This window comes from Mya arenaria, chromosome 10 (genome assembly GCF_026914265.1).
Source record: "Mya arenaria isolate MELC-2E11 chromosome 10, ASM2691426v1".
Taxonomy (NCBI): domain Eukaryota; kingdom Metazoa; phylum Mollusca; class Bivalvia; order Myida; family Myidae; genus Mya; species Mya arenaria.
In genome coordinates this window covers 13,423,597-13,440,272 of record NC_069131.1, presented here as the reverse complement: position 1 = coordinate 13,440,272, position 16,676 = coordinate 13,423,597, and the positions used below count along the sequence as shown (strand labels likewise).

General features: G+C 33.6%; 3 protein-coding genes across 4 annotated transcripts in view; 1 reads left to right on the top strand and 2 right to left on the bottom strand.

Moving 5' to 3' along the window:
- Positions 1-3,314: 3,314 nt before the first annotated feature.
- LOC128206361 (protein LKAAEAR1-like) lies at positions 3,315-8,352 on the bottom strand. Its single transcript, XM_052908755.1, has 7 exons — positions 8,227-8,352; positions 7,811-7,909; positions 7,349-7,431; positions 6,967-7,038; positions 6,257-6,314; positions 5,357-5,479; positions 3,315-4,849 (listed from the first exon to the last, which is right to left on the bottom strand). The coding sequence occupies exons 1-7, from the start codon at positions 8,230-8,232 to the stop codon at positions 4,787-4,789; spliced, it is 504 nt and encodes a 167-aa protein (XP_052764715.1). The 5' UTR covers positions 8,233-8,352; the 3' UTR covers positions 3,315-4,786.
- Positions 8,353-8,429: 77 nt separating this feature from the next.
- LOC128205135 (receptor-binding cancer antigen expressed on SiSo cells-like) lies at positions 8,430-14,637 on the top strand. Of its 2 annotated transcripts, none has more exons than XM_052906580.1 (5): positions 8,430-8,508; positions 9,559-9,747; positions 10,347-10,532; positions 11,048-11,137; positions 11,918-14,637. In XM_052906580.1, the coding sequence occupies exons 2-5, from the start codon at positions 9,559-9,561 to the stop codon at positions 12,128-12,130; spliced, it is 678 nt and encodes a 225-aa protein (XP_052762540.1). In that variant the 5' UTR covers positions 8,430-8,508; the 3' UTR covers positions 12,131-14,637. The 2 variants fall into 2 exon arrangements, with proteins under 2 accessions (XP_052762540.1, XP_052762539.1); XM_052906579.1 differs by lacking the exon at positions 8,430-8,508 and adding an exon at positions 8,566-8,824.
- Positions 14,638-16,405: 1,768 nt separating this feature from the next.
- The window catches only part of LOC128205367 (uncharacterized), a 3,224-nt gene continuing 2,953 nt past the window's right edge, over positions 16,406-16,676 (bottom strand). Inside the window, exon 5 of the mRNA XM_052906945.1 lies at positions 16,406-16,676. This exon is cut by the window's right edge and continues 2 nt beyond it. Within this exon, the coding sequence (XP_052762905.1) occupies positions 16,446-16,676 (231 nt within the window). The 3' untranslated portion in view covers positions 16,406-16,445.

The window sequence follows — 16,676 nt, the reverse complement described above, 5'->3', positions numbered from 1 at the left end:
ATGCCCACCAAATGAGTATATACCATTTTCTAACGGAAAAATCAATACCACCAATACAGGATAATAAGCCGACATTGAACCCATCTGATTGATATTTTAGTTTCATACAAACGTTATGTAGATAAAAAACCATTAAACCATTCACACAACCGAACATTACCAACTGAGAAGTTGCCATGACAATATGATTATCTTTATCATGGGCTTTATTGAGTACAAACTAAACCCTTTTATGGAAAAAAATGTCGGAAATATATCAGATTTTCTAGTCTCTAAATGTGCAAAAACAGTTTGTTTCACATTTTTCTCAGGATATGAGCGCTCCAGACCATTTCAAGATTCACACTTTTTCATCTAAATGAAGATTTCTTAGATATATTACTTTTAAGATATAAATAAATCAAATGAAAGATATGAAACTGTATTAACATGATTTGCATTTATAATAAAATCTCTATAATTATGTAGTTCTGAAATATATTTCTGAGATCTGTGATTATGATCTGTTTAAAGAAATAAAATAAGAATTAGGACCCATTTTTAAGGGCTTGAATGATATTGTAACATCAATAAATTCTATATGTTTAAATAAGATAACAAAAAAGGATGTTTTGTGTATTTAAACTATTTTTACATCAAAATGTGACAATATTGTTTTCTTTTCGTCCACGACACTGAGTTTTGACGATAGAGAGGTTGCGGAACTTTTCTTGTACTTGTATGTGTAGTGGCTTGTACAAGTTGATGTAGCAGTTGGCCATTAAGACTTTTCAATTGAACAAGTAGGCTGGCCGACTCGCACATAAAATGCTGTACTTCTGATTTTGAAGATATCATCATCGCGAGCCTGTATGAGGCAGATCACAAGTTGTACATTTGTCCTAGATAGCGACAATATGCTGTCAACTTATACAAAGTACACATACCTCGATGAGGTAGCACTCAACAAGTACCAGTAGATTACACATACATGTTCGCGTACAAGAAGCGTTTCTCGACCTCTCTAATATAAGCTTAGGCAATAGGTTTGATAGGATTTGCGACTTGCAATAATCAATTCACTGTAAAAATTCCATAGTACTCAAACCATTTGGACTTGTGTCTTACTAGATATAATGTCATGTTATCTGAAAGAAGAAGTAGTATAAGCGGACATTTGTAAAAAATATATATTTTATTGAACCTTTTATGTTGTTTTTAATTGCTAATAATTATCATGTGAAATAAAATTGTATATATATAATGTGTTATTTTGGTTTCAGCTTTATACATGATGGTCAGGAGACAATGACCATTAAAAAAATATGATGACACTGAACAAAATACATTTAATCGAGGTAATAAATATTTATACATGTATGTATCAGAGGAATCGTCTGAATTGTTTTTTCTGAGTTGAACAATATTATTCATGATGATATTTAAAACGGGTGAGTTAGAGCAAGACAGTTCAACTCAATGATGTCATTATTTTTCATATGAGCAAAAAGGAATTTTAGTACTCCGTAAAAGCTGTCCAATACAACCATAGTGCTGCTCCTTTTAATGTTTTTATACCCCCCAAAACAAAGTTTGGGGGGGGTATACTGGAATCGGGTTGTCCGTCTGTTTGTCTGTCCGTACGTTTTTTTTTTGTCCGGGATTCATCTTTGTCGTTATTGAACAAATCTTTTTCAAACTTTCAGATATTAATGGCCATGATGTAAACTTGCGCCTCTGTGAAATTGGTACGGGTCACATGACCCTGACCAGAGTTATCTCCCCTTGATGTGTTAAAGTAGGCAAAATAAGCCCTGTCCGGGATTCATCTTTGTTATTATTCAACAAATCTTTATCAAACTTTCAGAAATTAATGGCCATGTTGTAAACTTTCGCCTCTGTGAATTTGGTACAGGTCACATGACCCTGACTGGAGTTATCTCCCCTTGATGTGTTAAAGTAGGCAAAATAAGCCCTGTCCGGGATTCATCTTTGATATTATTCAACAAATCTTTATCAAACTTTCAGAAATTAATGGCCATGTTGTAAACTTTCGCCTCTGTGAATTTGGTACAGGTCACATGACCCTGACTGGAGTTATCTCCCCTTGTAGGCAAAATTAGCTTTGTCCGGCCTAACTCCAGGGCAAACAACCTAGACATGGAGGGGTGGGGGGTATTCGTTAGCCTATGGCTTACAGTTCTAGTTCAGCATGATTTCATATAAAGCTGCATTGTCTGTGAGGAATTTTTCTGTCGTGAACTAAATCTTGATAGGGATTGGTCGAATAACTTGGTAGGAATTATTCCCTTGATAAGATCTCAACTGCAGGTAGAAGTAGGTCACATGGGGTCACAAACTAGGTCACTGTCAAATGTAAGGAAAAAAAGGTTCACTCAAGACATGTCACATGAGAATTTGTCAAATATTCATGAAAGTTAATGAGAATATTTTCCTTGATGAAGTCATGAATTTGTTTGAGACTAGGTTATGTGGGGTCAAAAACTAGGTCACTGTCAAATCTTGACTTGTCTGAAACCATATATATTATCATCTGAACCCTATCTTGGTAGGGATTGGTTAGATTATGTTCAAACTTGGTCCGAATGATTCCATTTATCAAGTCTCAATTGCTTCATATCGGGCCAGATGGGGTAAAAAAAACTAGGTCACAAGGTCAAATGTTAGTAAAATCTTTGAATCACTTGGCATAAAGTTTGTTCCACTATTCTTATCAGAATTTCACCCCTTATTATATGAACTCAAAAACAAATTAAAACTAGGACACATGCGTTAAAATTTAGGTTCAGGTAAAATCTTAGATTTTTATCTTGAACCGTATCATTATAATGAGTTGTCAGATAATGATGAAACTTGGACAAGATGTTTCCCTTGAAGAAATTGCATCTCTTTGTAAAGTGGGTTAATGAGGTAAAAAACTAGGTCACTAGGTCAAATCTTAGTTAAAATCTTGCAAACATACTAGTGGCCATCTTGGACAAGTTATATAACCCATCATATCTCTCCTGTCACTTGAGAGTAACTGCCCTTTAATTATAGAAATTACCTGCAACTTCAGAGGTAGGTCAGTAGGTATGCACAATAACTGATGCCTTGATGATGCTTTGATCAAGGACCATAAAACTTCAGTGGTAGGCTGCTGTTGACCAGTAGATGATTACCCCCATTGAATTTACATCAGAAGGTCAAAGGTTATGGTCACAGCCAATGTTGTTTTGACTACCGGTACTTTGTTCGTACAATAGCTCGAAAATCCCATGACCTAGTTTTTAATGAGGTTTAAAGACAAAATTAAATATTGGTAGTTTATTTTTATTTTTTTTGCAATACATAAATACAATTTAAAAACAAACTACAGTGACATAACAATTAATAAAGACATTAATTACTTGTATGCATAGTAGAAATACCAACAAAATAAAACAAAACATATATTTTTCAAAACAGATTCATGCTTACCAAACATAGACTTCTTTCGTTAATCATAAAATTGTTTCAATATATACAAAACTGTTAATATAACAACATTTGTAATAGAAATGTCTTCCAGTCTTATTACAGAATCATCTATAATACCACAACAACAACAAACAACTGCACAAGGGCCTGCATTTGCACATGCCCGACAGGTCTTGAGACCCTGTCAGAGAAATGAATGAAAATATATCCCATACATTTTCCTCCCATGTAAATATATCTTTATTAAAGCAGCTGCTGTTAATTCAATTTGAGGTATCTAACCCAACAATAAGCTAGTAACTAAATGTTTCCAGTAACCCTAGTCTTAAAATGAGATGCCTGTGACCCCCACTTAATATTGGTGTAAATCAATAGGATTTTTCTGGCTGATCGAGAATATTTATAATTATCGGTGTGTTGTGATTTTGCAAAAGATTTAGGACAGCAGTTGTGATTTTTATTTCTCCAACAATGAAAATCCACTAACATGTACCCATGAAATTGACCTTTTTCGAAAAACCATGAAATTTCAAGCCCACAAATATAAATGATTTCACAGCATGTCAAATACTGTCACAAAATACATCGCAGGAAACTAATTTTGTACTTTATATTAGACACAAGAGCATGTGACAAACCTATTTTTCAATATTAAAAGACCAAAAAAAGAAGTGCAGTAAAAATGGGGGTACAAAGTATAATATGTTAAAGCATTATGGGTTGAATACCTTCATGTCAAACAAGTGAATAATTGTTGCACTTTTGGGTTCCTCAGTTCAAGACAAGTTCCAGAAGCTCACAAATTCAGTTGAATTGTTCTGATGTTTATGTATTTAAGAGACAAACAAATCAATCATTGTTGAATGCAATTTAACATAAAATGAACAAATAAATTATGTAAATAAAAGCAAAAAATATGGTGAAAATATGTAACAAGATATGATAGTCATGTGAATATAAATGCAATGTAATGGCAGTAAAGTTTTATCTAATATTCCAGCGCTAAAAAATGACGAATATGAACTTTCAAAATCAATGCATGAAATGTTACTTTTAAGTACATCATAATATGTAAATGGTACCCATAATTTAGCATCATAGTTTGACAGTTAATTAATTACCTTAAAATCTTATTGAGGTAAATTTACATAGTCTTTATGATATTTAAGCAATATACATATACTGGTACATGTTATAGATCTAACGAAATTGAAGCTTTTTTGTTACCATCCGTGACTTCAAAAATAAAGTATCAGAAATATGGTTTCTTGTGTGAAGAGCTAATAAAAACATAGAGACTAGGAGTGGGGTGGGTATGTGGGTACCATCAGTTGATTCTGTTGATAAGCAAGCCTTTATTGTCTTCTAGAAGGGCTTCAATTCTCTCACGCTGAAAAGTACAAAATGTAAATGTTAATCATTTAACAATCATTTTCATCCTATAATCCATACATTTTTTTTTAATTTTGAGTCTCTTATAAGTCATAAAACAAAATATTATATAACTAAAAAAAGAAATGAAGAAAAGCAAGTGTGATTATTCCTAATAAATACTATGAAGAAAAGTATGTATCAATATTTAAGTCAAATAGAAGACCCAGTCACTGACAGTCTAATGTTAGAAATTTGTCAGGTCCATGGACATAGTATCAGTACTCAATGTCATTAAAATCAGATCTTTAATACACGATTCACGACGTTACACTATGTTACGCTTTGTTGTATACAATGCAATGAAATGAAGTGATCACAATATGATTTTAATGAGATTGATCAGTACTGTGATTTAAAGTTGCTAGTAGATAAAGCCTAAGAGTACTCAGATTAACTTAGGTCTACTTTTCGTACTTGTAAAAATTTGTGGTGAGTAACTGGAAAAGTGCCCTGTTAAACTTACATCAAGTTTTTCGAGGGAATCTCCGCGGTCCTTCTCGTTAGGGTATGAGGGGACAAGTGCCTGAAGCCTCACCGCTTTCAAGGCCGTCGGCTGGCAGGCTATCAGGTGACCAATCTCCTGCGCCTATGGAGAAAGTGAATGGATATTAGGACTAACATTGGAGACGGAGAAGGTTTGAGTGTTGAAAGAAATGTTTGCTGTATTCGCTCGCTCCGCCATTTGTAATCATTAAGATTTAACACAAAATGTTCTCACTGACCTAGTGTAATATTATCATAGTTTTCACCATGCAGGGAACCAAATAATGATCTCATGTCTGTTGGGTTGTAAAACAACACTTCTTAACGAATAAGCACCGTACTCATTGAAGCATATCATTATACAGTAAAACCCCTCTATTCAGACCACCTATGGGACTTTGAAAAAATGGTCTTAATAGTGGGTTGGTGTCGAGTTTGTGCTGATTAGGGTTGTGAATGGTCAAGTGGTAGAATGCAACAGATTCTTACTTTGTATTGCTGGGTATTGTATATTCATAGGATTTGGGCTTTGATATATCAATCTTAACTCTTTAAGAACATTCCCTGGAATCTCTACTCCCAACACAGATGTTACCTCCAGAAAAAAGCAAGCCATTCTCGACCAGATTTGTTTAATCAAAATAAGAATCCTATCTAGTAAATAAATAAGATAATTACTGGTAGCTTCCATTTCCAAAGGTTAGATCATTTACAGCAAATCCATGTAACATTTCATTTGACACAAAATTTTAGGCTAAAATCTCTTTCTCTGATGAAACACAAATATCTATAATCTACACTTTGAAAATACATCCTTTAATAGTTATTTGAATATCCAAAATATCATGTCTGGTATATATAGTGAAATTAAAATTCTTACTCTGCTGGACTGGTAACGCAGACGCATAATTCTTAATCTGTTTCTAGCCTCTGCAGCTCTGAAAACAACAAAAGCAGTGTAAGACGCATAATAAAATATTTACAGATTACTAAATTTAATTAATAAAAATATTGAACAAGAGCAGAGTGCCGCCAATAATAAGTCTTGTCCATTCAGTTCAATTGACCAAGAGGCCATGGATGAGACCTTCTGTAACCAGGTATTTGATATGTATATAGCAGCACTTACACTGTCTTTCTATTGACCTAGCTTCAATAGCGACGTAGTAGAGCTCTGTCTGCAGAGCAAGAAGTCGGAAATTTAATCCTTACAATATACCCATACCTGATACCAATGCATGTACTATGTTACATTTGGCACACAACTTGGTTAACCCATGTTTCACAAATTCTGTAAGCCCCAAGGTCATTGCAATTTGATCTTGTCTCCAAAATCCAAGGACCAATTGATTCAATTTCAAAATAGACTGGGGAAGTGTAACCTGGTATATGGAGCTAGTTTTTATAGCCCAGATTTTCTCCTGCATATCAAAAGGTTTGATCCCCATTAAATGCACATAGCAATGTGTGCAATCTTTAACATTTCTACACAAACTAATCTTTTCATAAGATACCAAAATAAAAGCGGCAAGATATTAAACAGGCTGTACTGATGCTTGTGATGATAAGAGATACACCGTTCATACTTACTTCAGCTGACCAATAAGTTTTTCATGCTTTTCCCTCTCAACAATTTGTTCATCTGATGGTGGAGCATTATCTCTGAAATGCAAGGTTGGGAAAACATTATTAGCATTTTTGTTACACAAGTACATAAAGTGAAAGTCGGCTTGGGAAAAACTACATTTAATAATGATGAACTCTAAGAAACATGGTAAGTTTAACAGTCTGAAAAAGCAGATTATTTGTAAATAGTGTAGAGTATTACACATGCATTTAGACCCAAAAACTGAGCTGTTTAAATCGGGAGTTTCATTATCTGGTGTTGTTATTAACATTTAAATATTGTAGAAAACACTTATCTCATCCTTTTTACTGATCTTTTGTTAAGTAATACATCAAGATTCCTTACTTTTGGTATTGCTTCTTTTGCTCAATTAAACGTTTGGCTGCATTAATTTGGTTTTCAACAATTTCCTTTGGTGGGTCTTCATACTGTAAAAAAAACATATAAAAAAATCAGTTCAGGGACCATCAGATACTACCAGGGGTAATTTCTCATGGCCTCTCAAAATAAATACCAGTACTGGTTTCTATTCTACCCAGGAAACACACATAAGTGATTCTATAAGCTTCAGCTTTCGTCACAATCGAGCAGGAAATTAGTATAAACTAATCAGATACTAACACAAATACAAAACAAACCTTAAAACTAAACTCATCTTTTCTAATGGTAAAACACAACAATTTCTGACTAATTTGATACTAAGCTTTACCGGTAATAAGGTTGATTTAACAATTTCATGATTGTTAAAATGTCACATTTTTTGTGACCAAACAACAAACACTAAAATTTTGATTTTAATTTACTCACAGCCATGTACTTGCTTCTCTGTTGTGGGGCCATCTTTTTCAAGTCCCGCTCTGTTATTTTCTTTTTATTTCTTACTTTAAACTTTCCACCATCATCGTCCTGTTAAAGACATAATATCACATCAATATATTCATACCAACAAAGTATGTAATTTGTACTTGTGCATATATTTTTGTGACATCATGATGCACAGTGATTTAAATATAATGTTTTTTATTCAAATAACTTCACAAAATGATTTACCTGTATTTATAAGAAATATTTGTTATGTTTCTAAAAAGGAAAACAAAATCTCAAAAACATAAACAGGAAATCTACCAAATTATTGTTAAGTTTTTAGTGGTTAGGCCTTAGCCTTAAGCATTTGGTTTTTCATTAGTACATATGGATATTGCAATTACTCGTAGATTACTTACAGCCATATCTTTCAAATTTAATCACGAAAATAAATATATGTGTTTTCAAGAAATTAAGTTCGACACTAAAAAAACTATAAGGGCGCCGCCATTAATGTAAACAGTAACTATGTGAGCAGACTGTGCTTTCTTTTTAGCAGCCTAAACCCTTACTTGATTGAAAGTTTTCAGTGAAGCAGTCTAAGATGCATAATATCGCGAGAGCCGACGTTATTTTACATCATAACAACTTTTTGCCAACCTGTCGACGAATTTCAACAGTGTGCATGCTCAAATTTCAATGTATGGCATTTAAATAAATTACATACAAATTGTGATAACATTCCGGTTTGATAACCGAGAAGTGACAAAAGTTTTATTCCTTTAAAGACACGAAAATTGAAATAAAGTTGAACACGATCCCCACCCATTTTATATACGTGTGGTTACGCACAACTATTACTTATGTTTGTTCAATTCTTACTAATTGGGAGTTGAATTTGACCATTTAAATAATGTATATGCACTGTTGACCAATAATACAATGTAACGTAATCCCACTCACGATATGCAGATGTTTTGATGATTCATTGCACACATGTTTACAAAATGAAAGCAGGTAGTTAATATGTACATAATCTTATTGACAAGAGGTGGAACACACAGTTTGCATTTCTCCAAAAAAGGACATTAACAATGTTGAACAGTTAAACTGAAATTATTTTTTTATTTATAAAATGACTAATAAAATGTCTTGAAAAACCATGAAAGAGTTATGTATCAAAATAAATTAATTGTTGCATTTGGACATGTGTTTGGAAAAAATTAAAGTACGAATTAACCTTACTAAATTCATGTTGTGTGCAAAGCTGTACGCAATGAAATATGCAGTTCAATGAAGAGTCCTAAGTGTTGACTCTGATGACCACTTTATACATTGTTTATGAATGAAATTCACCTCTTAATTTACCAAGGTTTGTATTTCCAAGCACATTGAGCAATTTCATTGGCGGATGACCTCTCGCTTAAAATGTCGACTTTTGATGAATTAAAAGTGCTTTGTGAAATATTGATATGATGCTCTTGTTAAAAAAATACAAAAATAAGAAATGCGCATGCAATGTGAATATCTTATGTTATTTAAATGATTTACATCATGTAATATCTGTCTTTTGGTTTATAGAGTTATCTTTACACACGGAATAGAACCTGTGTCAGGTTTGCGCAATCTGTGCTCTATCTCTTGTCAATAGATAATATATAGCGTAAAAAATTTAGAGGAACCTCTGTGGAACTAATACTGCATAATTGACATCTTTGCTATCTCATACTTACAAATGTCTGTATTTCCAGATGATCAAGGTGGTTTGGAATGTTGTCAAGAAAATCTTTAGTGTCATTTTTCTCCTGCTGTCACCTCTTAAGCGCCTATGGTGTCGGCGTAAAAGGCGGACGTCAGACACAATTCTGCCTTTGACCAACCATTATCCATCTGTAGAAAACCTGAATGCAAATTACTCAGCTTTGAATGGATCTAGTCAGGTTAGTTGGGTAGTGATTTTTTTGTGAGAAATGATTCTACATCTGATTTTAGCCTTATCCAGGGATGTCAGTTTTGAATTGGCAATGTGGAAATGTTTTGTAGATTTTTATCAACCTCACTAGTATAAGCTTGCTGTGAATCAAGTTAGCATAATTATAACTATAAAGATATACAATAAAACTGAAAACTACTACCTCAACAGTTACTGGTATGTTGAGGTATTGCAGTAGCCATGGTGTCATCATCAGCTTGGTCATGCTAAAACTTTCAGACTTTCATATTTCATTTGGTATACACGTTAAAAGACCTTGTGAACATATGTGGGAAGGCACATAACAACTCTGCCTTGAATAATTGTTAAGTAATGCCCCTGTTTGAAAAATAGATCCCTTGTGATGCTCTTGATGATACTTCTCAATTTTTATTTGAAATATGAATCACTGTGTGGGATACAAATCTGAGCGTTGGCAAGCCTTTCTGCTTGCACATACATGCTGAAGATGCATTGTTTTACTGTAAAATGTGCGTAGTGAAAGCTTAGATTCTAGGCTTAAGACCTTGTTGGTTCCACTCTTCAAAATGTCCTCTCCTTGCTCAGGGTGGAGAAGATTTGACTGCCTGGGACCAGTGGGATGACCAGCAACAGCAGCAGTACAATGAGCGTGTGAGGTCTGTGGAGGAATATCGTCAACGGCAACTGTTGCAACAGCAACAATCCCAAGAGGAGATGCCGGAACCGGACTACTTTCAAGACATGATCCCAGATTATAAAAAGCAGAAAAAGGTGCCATTACTGATAAAAGAGTATAATTTAATGTATGAATAAAAATATTATAGTTAGTCTATCAGTGAGTATGTACTTAGGTGTTTTTGTTTGTATGTTTCCGATTTCTTTGCCCATTATAAGGAAGGTCAGTAGGTCAGAATTCTTATTTTAGGTATAATAATGTAACTTATGTAAGAATATCATTTTCACAATTGAAACTGTTGTCATTTTGTCTTTGCCAATCTTATCAAGAGTGCTCAATAAAATCATACATTTCTGCAATAAAAAAATATAAAAAGATGTACCCAAATAAAGAAAAGAGATAAACATGTAAAAAAAGGCCTGGCACAATATGATGAGGGTCAGTCTGGAAAACGCAAACAAACGGAACCTAACCCTTTGATGTAAAGTTCGCTAAAGATTTTGTGTTTTATGTAATATGATCAACGTTCTTGGATTCAAATTACTGAATTATTGAAAAAATATTTTTGAGTTAGTGAAGCATCAATTTATCATCGCATATTCTTGGTCAGGTATTAATCAAGAAGAGAGAGGAGAACAGTGTGAACACAGGGTCAATCTCCAGCAAACTGGCCATGTCAACAGATGTTCCTTTAATGCAGGTAGGAATTTCTATGAACTCATTTGATAAAACTTAAAGTAGGCCTCAGTAAAAGAGAAAATGTTTGGTATACTGCTTAAATTATGCCATGTTTAACATTTTAACAGTCTATATTTTTTCCCCATATAATGTGGTTGGTGCTTGGGCCTTCTGAATTAGAAGTATGAGTCACTTTGATTGGGTATTGCAAAAACAAGAACAAGAACAAAGTCAATGGACACTAAATTCTGTTTGCAAAATTAGGTAGGATAAAAAGTTTGTTAAAACATTCAGAGGGGCAGCCCTGTTGTTAAGGAGCATTATTTTAAATTGAATTTTATTTTTCAAATGTTACTGCATTCAATAGCTCTTGAAAGGCTTCATTAGCTTGTCAGTTTTTAAAATGAAACAGGCTGTTGTGTGCAAAACTACAATATTTTGCCCTTACTCAAATATTGTTCAAGATGAACAGACTGAATATGATACCATTAATTGACAGTAAGACCTATGACTCTGACACAAATAACCTGACTAGTCAGAAAAATCAGACTTTTTTTATAAACAAACATGAATTCTTTACGCTAGTGCTTGTCATCAACAATTTTAAACAAGACTGGCTGTATAAAATTCTGAATTAGTCCAAGCCTGGATAGCATTTTAAAAGTGAAGGGCTTAGGGCTTGTGCTAAATTGGCCACTGATATACAAAGTAATGCCCACCACTTTTGCCAACTGAGATTAACCGACAAGCGCAAGCATCCAATTTTTGTGTTCTTTTCATACAAAATGAATTTTTGTTGCAGTCATCAGAGCTGGCCAGCTGGGAGGAGCAGGACAATGCTTGGGATGAGGACAATGATACCGAGCTAGGCTGGGAGGCTGACAATGTGATCCGGGAGAAACGGAAACAGGACAGACAACAGCGGCAATTAGAGAACCAGAAGCGAAACAGGGAGCGGGAACAGCAGAGGCAGGCAAAATCACATTCCAATTTAGCGGCTGTGAGACTATCGTGATAAAGGCTTGAAGTGGTGGAATCTCGGTTAAATGTGCATCTACATGACTGTATGCTGAGATTGTATGATTTATATAATTTATAATGTTGAGTGTAGGATAAAATAAGTAATTTTGTATAAAGAAGATTATTATGTGCTGGGTAAAGGGGCAGTGAATGTGTTGTATGGTAGGTTATCAAATCATTGTCCATTTACATTTTTTGTACAGATTGTTGGTCATTTAATTAACATGATTACATTTATTTATATTGTGTGCAGTCATGATGAACCTGTATATACATTATATGTAATGCAATCTTAGAAAACAAGGTCACAGACGAGATTGATGTTACAAGAGAAATCACGTCTTTTAATACACTGATTTTGAAGTGTGACATTGGCTTACTTTTACTGTATCATTGTTAATTGACAGTAAAAAAACCCCAACACCATCACATTTAAAAATTCAGAGTGTTGAAAAGAAACATGTTTTCTCACATTACAGTGTGGCTGGGTTTTCACGGATTGTAATATTCTGAAAAGTTTGTCGAAACTGAAAATGTGTTAATCTTGACACATTTTAGATTCTTACTATTGTGTTTACCTTATTGGTATAGTAGTTTTACATGTTCTTTACAATGGTACTATGTAAGCAACAAAGTAAGAATGTTTTTTATTCATGTGTATTGAAACTATGGATGTTTTCCATACAATGGACACTTCTGTACATGCTGTGGGATCTTATGATGATTAGTAAGTCAATATGTTTCATTCTCTTATATTGTATTTATATGTTATTCTTGATCATTATTATCTACATGAATACATATATGTTTATGTTTAAAACATGCCCTTTCCGTTACACATATTTGTGTAAACATATTCGAGATCAGTTTGCCTCAGGATTAGTTATGTGGTAATAAAAATAGAATAGCTTTCTTGATAACATGATACAAGTATGTGAGTGTGGTTTATAGATAGGTCAAACATTTGTTTTAAGTTGTTGTACAATGAACATCATTTGATTAAAAAAATAAAAATATTAGGGGAATTTGTAAATAAAGAATTCTGTTTGACTTAAAATAATGGCTAAAATCTGTTATTTTACTTCTTATAATTGGGCCTTTATGTTTCTGAAACTTAACTTCAGTCAATATGCGCTCTATGTACCGAAATCAGATCAGACACGCTTGACATATTGTCTGACATCTTTTAAGTCTACGCAGGACATTTTCGTGTTACCTAGGTTATTTTTCAGTAAACATGCAAATACTCAAATTAAATTATATTATAAATTATTATATAATATAAATGTATAATAGGATATGACTTCAACACTTTTTTTTTATTGACATACAAAATTTAACTGTGTATTACACTGCTACAATTCTGGAGTAAAATTTTGGTACCATCTTAAACATACAATTAATTTCTTTAAAACAAAAGTGGTTTATTAAACTAATATATTTTAACATATATTCATTATCTTGACCTGATATCTATGAGTGTCAGAGTTTTAAATGGATTTGGCAATGCTTGTTAACGATGCAGATCACCTCAAAATGGCGTCTTTTGAGGAAATATCGGGAAGCCGCATTTTAGGCTGATCTGTGCGGGTAGGCACACCACACAGATATGGAATATAAACATTCAGTGAAATGACATTTATCAAAAGGCTTTATACACAGTTAATAGTACACATATCAGTTTTACCCTGACTAAATCATCGGGCAATTCTGTCATCCATTCTTTGAACATAGGACAGACAGTTTTAACATATACCAGCAATGTCCAACGTGTTTTCGAGTTCACTGATGTGCTTCACATGCTACTAGAAGTAAGAATTAGAAGCGCCTTTTGGTCTAGGTGATTTTCATTTTACTTCAGAAGTCGTAGGAAATTTTGTTTATGTCTTAAATTTGGGGTTACTTAACATGATGTCGCCTTTAACTAACATAATGCAGGGATTGTGATTTTTAGCGATAAGCATCGATATTTAACATTTGATCAAAGATAAAACCAGACACAACATGATAATTATGTGTATGACCCCACAATTTAAATACTTTAAAACTGCATTTTTAACATGAAATGAATTTACTTGTATGACAAATGCAACTGTGAACCTAAGAAAGTTTTTTGAGTGAGAGATAGAGATGTTGTCCTTGAAGGTTTGGTAAACAAATATCATATGATGATCACCAAGGATGATGAAGTTCAGGATAAATCCTGAAGTCAGGATTGAGTTGTATAAATTTGGCCTAAACCCAATATACTCAAAATAATTAGGATTTTCAGTTACTTACCATTGTTACATATGTGCATGCATGTGCATGTATATTCCTAGTGCTCTTCTGTTGTTGATTTGTTACAGATTAACATTATTTCAAACAAAAGTTAATTTCTTATTGTGTTCAATAAAGCAGTATTGACCACATGTGTAATATCGCACATTTGTGGTTTATATTGTAAATGTTTTTTGTTGTCATAACATTCTGGTCAACTACTTGAATAAACAACAAAAGATATGTTCTTGTCCTTTTTATGTGCTCTTTTCAAACATATGTCCACATTTATTTCTAAAAGGTACATGCATGCATCTTACGTGGGCATCTGTTGCTAGCACATAAGTACAAATACAATCTAGAGCTATCACTGAATGTGATAAATACCCTGTCAATAACACCTCGTAGTGAGTGATAAAAGCTACATGATTGATCGACGAGACGGCATGAATAAGATAATAATGGTCCTTATGTTTCTATTTTACAGTCTACGTCCATACCTCGAAAACATATTTTGTTATGGAGAGAAATATAAAAATATGAGTATAACAAATAATCAAAGGGCAATAACTTAAAAATAGCATGCACAAAAAATGTCTTGTACAGCACTTCACCTCAACACAGTCAATATGTGTGCCATACATGTTTGAAGTCAATACCTCAAAGCATAAGAAGTAATAGAGAAAGTAGAATCACGACGAACGGACAGGCAGATGGACGGGACAAGTTGATTCCACCACGTGGTTGGGGTATAATCATGTTCTTGTTCCCTGACAGTTTTAAGTCCTGGCCTCAATATTACAAAAATCTCAATCTCAATTCATTTTACTACATCAGACCATAGTATGATTAAAAATCTTTTATGTTTTTACTCTTTCTAAAAGCCAATTTTCTTCTGGAATGTGTCTGTCGATATTTCAAAGGCAATGCATTCTAGAGAAAAACATGTACTTGGGTAATTGCTCTTTTGATATCAGGTTTTAAATGAGATGAAATTGAGAGTATTTTGGATGATATTGTAGTCCAGACCCGTATTTGTTTTCATGTAAACCCTGTTATTATATTAATTGTACAAGGAAAAACGGTTTACATCTATTGCGTTGCTTTCGTTGCAGCATGAATGTCAACATGTGTATGTATGATAACAATACAACAATATAATTTCAAAAATTGTTTATATTTGTATTTACAACTTTGCCTCTACTTTGTCAGCATGCTGCAAGAACCCACAGCATTAGTTTTGTGTAGCCTGATTAATTATTGCTGCAGCTAACTTGACTGATTATTTGTATAGCCTCATTACTGCTTCAAGGCAAACTAATTTGCTAATATTGCTTCTTTTTTTCTATGAACACAATTAAATCTACATGTGTGTTCATTGTTTTAAATTTATAAGGAAAACATTCTTCGGAGATTGGATTTTGAGTTGTGAAAAGACAACATGTTTTGTTGTTCTGTTTATTAATAGAGTAATATAAATGATTTGATTATTGCTTAGAAAACCAATGCACACTTCAAAGATGAGGTAACGTAAAAAAAACAAAGGCATAAAAAGCAAAAAAAAAAATGCCAGGTAATCTTGCAAACATAGGGTGTATGATTTCTTCTGTTATTTTCAATGCATGCGCTCAATACAACTGGAGCAAAGAGCAAGTCATTTAAAAGGAAAAAAACGGGTGTGATTCAGGCTGATAGCAACATTGGTTTACATGACAACATAGATTTAAATGCAAGTCTTCAAGAATTTGATTGGAAGCTAGAAGCTTAAAAGGACCTGTTGGTTGTAAATATATAATGTTGACAATTAAGTTTTCAGTGTAAAATAAGTTTAAAAATATATATTCTATTTTTAAAAGAGTTTTGATTCGAAAAATATCTGGAAACTTTTAAAAACATGGCAATATTGGTAGGTATTCGCTAAAAGCCCTTTAAGGCAATGAAAAAATTACATACAAAGCACACTTCCTTTTGCGAAGTATAAAACTTTATAGTCAAGATTGGACGGATTTTCAGTAGTTTCACAGTTCTAACATGTATTTTGATATAACACGCTATCCTTCTCCCGTGCCATAACCACCATATGATCGTGGAGGATATGCTGGGTTAGTTGGTGCCGTTGGTCCCCCATGCGCGTTACCGGAACTCATATCATTTGGATTGTTCATGGACGGTGGGGCGTATGCGGGCTGGGTGCCTGCGGTGTAAGGCGGGGGTGCGACGCTACCCGGTGTGGAGTAGATGTTTTGTGGAGGATACGCGGCATATTGGTAGGCCGGCGGCGC